Genomic DNA, 6,288 nt, shown 5'->3' with positions numbered 1-6,288 from the left:
GCTCATACTCTGATCTCTTTATAGACAATTTCCTAATTGTTTATGGAAAATTTTTAATTTTTAATGGAAATTTTATTTTGCTGCCGTTTATATGATATTTCCTCATGTAAAAATTATGTGTATGGTTGAGTAAAACGTGAAAAATTAATAAAATAAAGATTCGTATGGAAATTCCGCATGGGAAGTTCACACGCGCATTTTCGCCTACTATGCAGGCTAAAGTCTGCCGGGTCAACTAGTTATAAATATATGTTATAATTCATAATCTATATGTATGTTAGCATAAAGAAATGTAAAATTATGTATATTTAGTGTACTAGTCTACGACGGTTGACGAAATCAAACCAAATTGAAATTGAAATCAAATAAAGGGACTCTTGGAATTCGCATCGATCTTATCCTGAATCTGAACTAGGATAAATAAGTTTGCATAGGAATTTGAAAACGGTATACAGCAACATAATGCCACGCCAGTTATCGCATACAGTATCCTTATCCTAGCATACGTCAGGTAACCTTTTTTTAAACCTTCACTAAAACACCCAGCATCCAGTTGAATGAGAATGCTACCGTGTCTCAGATATTGTGAAATAAATTATCCATTAGTTAAGCGGATGTCATGTTTTCACCAAATGATGCAGTATCAGTTATTATGCACAGCTTAAAATATTCATCTTTGTATTTATCTTTTTGTCTATGAACGTGCTCCTTTTTTTTAAACTGAAAATGAACCAAAACCATAATTACCAGAACATGTGAAAGTAGGCGTGGCAAGTACAGCGTTATTTTTGAAAGGTGACAGTTCCCATTCTTCAAAATAAAAAAAACTACCAAGTTTTAAACAAAATAATGGACCCATCCCAACCGATCTCGTGTGCCAATCGCACCGGTAGATTTTTCGCCCTGTATTGGCGGGTCCTGGTTCTTATCGCCACCCCCAGCTTAGCTGCGTTAGTATTCCTGGTGGATACCAGCCCAGCCTACAGATGCATGTTTGTCGTACTGATGATGGCTATTTTTTGGATAACGGAAGCGCTTCCCCTTCCCATAACTTCCTTGATTCCGGTGGTTCTATTTCCGCTGCTGGGAATCTTGGACACCGACCGTACCTGCATGATGTACATGAGAGAAACTTTGCTGATGTTCATGGGCGGAATATTTTTGGCTCTGGCTATTGAGCACTGCAACTTGCACAAGCGGATTGCATTGAAGGTGATCTGTTCGATAGGATGCAGCCAGCGGAAGCTAAACTTTGGATTGCTGTCGGTAACGATGTTTGTTTCGATGTGGATCTCCAACACTGCCACGGTGGCTATGATGTGTCCGATTATGAAAGCTGTTCTGGAGGAACTGGAGTCGGTATGTGCTTCGTAATATTTGATACAATTTAATTATTTTCATTTTGTAACTGTTTTAGCAAGGGTTATGTCAAATGTACATCAAAGGCAAACCGGATGACGCTGAGAAGCACAGCAATGAGTATGTGCACATAATTTAGTTAAATTTCATCAATTCATCAAACTTCATTTATTTCAAAGGATACCAGTTCCGAGCAGAATTACAATTTGTTATTACACTGGAGCAGCCTATGCAGCCAGCATTGGAGGCTGTGGCACTCTGCTGGGAACAGGAACGAATCTGACCTACAAAGGAATATACGAAAACCGCTTTCCCGAAGGAAACACGATAGACTTTTTCCGATTCACTATCTTCAACACCCCTGGCATGTTGTTGGGAACGTTCTTGGTGTGGATCTACCTGCAGGTGGTCTATATGGGTATGTTTCGGCCGAAGAGCAAAGCCGCTCAAGAGTCGAACATTAGTAAGGAAGGGGAGGTTATCGCACATGGAGTTATTATGAATCGGTACGGGGAATTGGGACCGATAACGTCCCACGAAATAAGTGTGGCCATTTTGTTTCTTACATCCATTGCATTGTTTTTCACTCGGAAGCCTGGGTTTACCACTGGATGGGCTGATCTGTTACCAGAAAAGTATGGAGCTGATTTGTGTTGTTTGGGATAAATGATGAAATGTGTATTTTATATTTTAGGAAAATTCAAGACGCAACCCCTGCAATTTTTACATTGATCGCACTATTCATATTTCCTGCTAATTGGCAGTGGTTGAATTTCCTCAAGATTAACCCAAGTAAGTGTAGCATTCTTTGTGTTTTTTGTCTTTTTTATCTTCTTTGTCTTATTTATCTTCTTTGTCTTCTTTGTCTTCTTTATATTCTTTGCCGCCTTAGCCTTCTTTGTCTTTTTTGTCTTCTTGGCCTATTTGTTTTCTTTGACTTCCTTGTCCAATTATATTCGATGTCTTCTATGTCTTCTTTGTCTTTTCTTGTCTTCTTTGTCTTCTTTGTCTTTTTTGTCTTCTTTGTCTTCTTTGTCTTCTTTGTCTTTTTTTTCTTCTTTGTCTTCTTTGTCTAAGGGATGTCTCAGTTTTCCTAGTCTTTTTTGTCTAATTGTGTAAATTGTTTTTGTGTTTTGTTTTTACTTAATCTAAGTAATGATCTTATAATATGTTTTTTGACTCATATTTACATTATCAATGACATTCATCCTTATTGGAATATTTTCTATAGCATATCTTCCAACACAACGAACGCCAAGTCTTATAACATGGAAGTACATCAACGATAAAACACCGTGGAGTTTGATATTTCTTCTTGGCGGTGGATTTGCCTTGGCCGAAGGCGGAAAAGCTTCCGGAATGTCCGAAATGATTGGCCAGTGGTTGTCCGTATTGAAGCATTTGCCTTTGCTTCTACTGCTATTCATCGTTTGCTTTGTAGTACAAATACTAACTGAATTCGCGTCCAATGTTGCTATTTGCAATATCGTTCTTCCGGTGATGGCCGAAATGGTGAGTTTTATTTATTAAAATAATTAAAATACTAATCTGAAGCAAGTATCCGTTTTGCATAAATGTTTAATCAGTCCCTAGCGATCGAGCTACATCCCTTGTATCTGATGCTCCCGGTGGCGATCTCGTGCAGCTACGCATTCATGATGCCCGTTGGAACACCTCCCTTGGCGCTGGTAGCCGGCCTAGGACACATTCAAACCAAAGATCTGATGAAGGCGGGCGTCGGGGTGAAGGTCATTATGCTGCTAATCATTTGGGGAATATTTCCTATCTACGGACCGTTGGTGTATCCGGAAATCAACGAGTTTCCCCAATGGGCACGGCCAATGGAAAACGTAAGCGAGACCCCGCCGCAGAACGACTCTGTCTTCCATATGCACTAACTTAATAATCGTTGAATTGTAAGTTTCAAGTATTTGTGCAAGATGTGTTCGTGGTTACCCTATTGATAGATGAGTAGAATAATATTTTTTTCAAGACCATGAATAGCTAGTTGAACTTGATCTAATTTAAGTGCGCCAAGCCGAGTACTTGACATGGACTGCCGTACAAACATCCCTCTTGTAATCGACCATATCTCGGTACGGCTGTGAAAGTACGACAATGCGTATCGAATCAAATAAAATCGGCCACCGTTCACACTATTCACGGCATTGCTCAATCAGTACTTCAGAAATGATTTTGAATGCATTTGGAATTATGTGATATGGTTTGCCGACAATATTCCAACCTCCTTCAGGTTTGTAGCAATCAAGCAGATAAGTTATCGAAAGACTGCAAAAGCATGGTAGCCTATAAGAGTATGACTGAAGCATAAATGCTCAAACGGAAACAAATCATAGGCAGTCCCAAAATCACATAGTGGCGCGATGTAAGTAATACATTAACAAAAAAATAAATAAATTCTGTGTGGAAAGACTTTCAGATGGCAATCTTTATGACAATCATATGCTTTGCATAAGATACACGTTACTAAACATAAGTCTTCCCAAACATCAATAAATAAATCGTCTGAAACAAAAGTAAATAATAAAGCACAAGCAGAGAATAAAAATGTATTCAACAAATTGTATCAGAATTCAATGATGCATACTTCGTAAAATCTGATTAATTATAAAGCATTCTCATACAATTTTTCAATTTTGTTGTCCCAGCTATTTCCATAGTCGATACCACAACCGTGCACCAAAAAAGCAAATCTTACAATTAGTGTATAGAATCTCGGCATATACAATTTTGCAAGGTTTTATTACAAAGAATGCAAGCTATTTTTCCATATAGGGACACGGCAAGTATTTCCGTCCGTTGTCGTAGGGGCTAAAATCAACGGAAGCAACGTTCATTTGCTAGAACTCCACTTTACTGCCCATGATTTCATAGTTGACGTAACAACCAGCACCATCGATGTTGGGAAAATGCATTTTTATTAATTTTACCCGAATCATCTTATCAATCAACAAAATACATGAACTAATCTGTCTAAATGGACAATATTAGTAGTAATTTTAAGGCCGCGGGTAATTAATTATTATTCCTTTGATTGAAGTGGTCAAAATATGCATACGACAGTTTATGCGATCAAACAAACGTTTTGTGAAATGTTTGTTCCCATAACACGGCGTAAAAACCAGGCTACTACGTGTGGTTATATAGCGCTAGAGAATAATTGTAGTTACTTCCAACGATTTATTGATTAAGAAGGGAAACATTTTGAAAAGTTCGAGTTTCCGGTGAAGGTTTTTCGGATAGCTCTTTCCGTGAAAATTAAAATTATGTGGTAAAGATAAAATTATGTGTTGAAGGGTTCGTGTTGCAAAGAATTTAATCAGTACCGAACGGGGATTTTTGCACTATTACAGCATTAGAATGGTTCTGTAACAAGTGTGCAAACAGTTACCGTTTTTCATGTATTGGCCAAAGACCTCGTTCCAACCAAATTTTAAGCAAAAATGCTTCCAATGGATTAGAAGAAAATCAATCGTGATTAGATTGCAAAATTATATATGGGCTAGATTCATATGTAGGATATAAAAGCACAAAATATCAGACGACAATATCCAAATTTGCTCTGAAATATCATGAGGTAATCAATTAATGGTATTTGGAAGAAGTGATTAATATCTCGAGCTATTAGTTTGTTTTTGTCCATAACACATTTTAATATTTAAATAACACTTCGGTGCATTTTTTTGTTGATATTTTGCCTGCTCTTTTGAATCTTACATCAAAGACCATATCATGTTTTATAATTCAGTTCTGTCCGGGTAAGGTAATGAAAAACATGAATAAGAATTGCATTACAATTGTAAAAACTAAAATAACAGCCGTGGAATATATTAGAATCCTTCCCGGTAAATGTGCTCGAAATATACAAACCAATATTATCAAGCTGAGGAACAAGAAGAAAGCCATTTAACACGCACTAATTCTTATGTGTTAAGTCCTCAGTGGCAGACCTCTCCTATCACGCAAAAAATTATGCTAGATTTTGGTTCTGATATGCACTTTTAGAAAATACCCATAAATTACTACACTTTAGAGGACGAATGAGGATTTTGATAAGTGTGATTTCCCCTACACAATTTTGATATGCGTCTAAAAAAGTATGACACAAATGGCTAATCATTGCGTTACATAATTAATGAATTTTCATTCTTCTTTTACATTATACTTCCTTTTCAATGATCGCGATTGTCTTAAATCAAAACTTTTGGCGACAATATTTAGCAAACAAACATTATTTTATTTATTCAAAAGAATGTAAACGTTTATCTCCAGAGCCACACCTCGAAGGATAAGCTTTTGGCGGATTATACCGTGGATTTCACAAGAAATGCTTGCTTTAGCAGGAACTTGCATACTAATTTTTGATTACAAGATCAGTTACGCCCAAATCATAAAGTAGTCTTGAAATACGACAAAGTAAAACGAAAACCTATGTTGTGCTTAATTAGTGGATTGTGAATGTCGAAAAAATATGAGACAGGTTTTTGCTCCATATTGCAGCAGGTAATGGAGGTACGTCAACTTATGCGATCAAATAATCATTTTCCCAAAAACAATTATCGCCATAACTCGAATATTTCCGAACAAAACATGAATATTTTTTCATGGAGCATATGTATAACCGTACGAAGAATCCATATCCGCAAAAAAGTGTGTTTTGGTCATTTTGGCTTATACGTCAACTATGTGATCATGGGCAGAATTAGCAGAAAGTTTCTCCTGAGCTGAGGCAAAAGTGCCTGCCTTACCCCAATTAAAATAATACAAAATTGTGAGATTTCTGTACAATGATTTTATTAAAATTTTCCGATATTGTATATGTCAAATTATTCAGTTTCTGTAAGGTTCTTATGCAAAACTGTATTAAAATCTAACACACGCTGGTTGTGTGTGCACATGTGAAAAGAA

At 36.8% G+C, this 6,288-nt stretch overlaps 1 protein-coding gene across 1 annotated transcript; it reads left to right on the top strand.

Annotated features, from left to right (window-relative positions):
- Positions 1–781: 781 nt before the first annotated feature.
- On the top strand, positions 782–3,768 carry LOC134215406 (protein I'm not dead yet-like). The gene is made up of 6 exons (XM_062694610.1): positions 782–1,359; positions 1,418–1,479; positions 1,539–1,994; positions 2,054–2,151; positions 2,591–2,871; positions 2,946–3,768. Exons 1-6 carry the CDS (start codon positions 850–852, stop codon positions 3,255–3,257), a joined length of 1,719 nt encoding a protein of 572 aa, XP_062550594.1. The 5' UTR covers positions 782–849; the 3' UTR covers positions 3,258–3,768.
- The last annotated feature ends 2,520 nt before the right edge of the window (positions 3,769–6,288 follow it).

Source organism: Armigeres subalbatus, chromosome 2, assembly GCF_024139115.2.
Source record: "Armigeres subalbatus isolate Guangzhou_Male chromosome 2, GZ_Asu_2, whole genome shotgun sequence".
In the NCBI taxonomy this organism is placed as follows: Eukaryota; Metazoa; Arthropoda; class Insecta; order Diptera; family Culicidae; genus Armigeres; species Armigeres subalbatus.
Note: the sequence above shows the minus strand (reverse complement) of the source record. Positions and strands in the feature narration are given on the sequence as shown.

Excerpts from the sequence above, each read along its gene's own strand:
- LOC134215406 (XM_062694610.1), top strand. The coding sequence starts at position 850 with ATGGACCCATCCCAACCGATCTCGTGTGCCAATCGCACCGGTAGATTT. Across the intron at positions 1,480-1,538 it reads GCTGAGAAGCACAGCAATGA|GATACCAGTTCCGAGCAGAA; the intron begins GTATGTGCACAT and ends TTTATTTCAAAG. Across the intron at positions 2,872-2,945 it reads TTCCGGTGATGGCCGAAATG|TCCCTAGCGATCGAGCTACA; the intron begins GTGAGTTTTATT and ends ATGTTTAATCAG.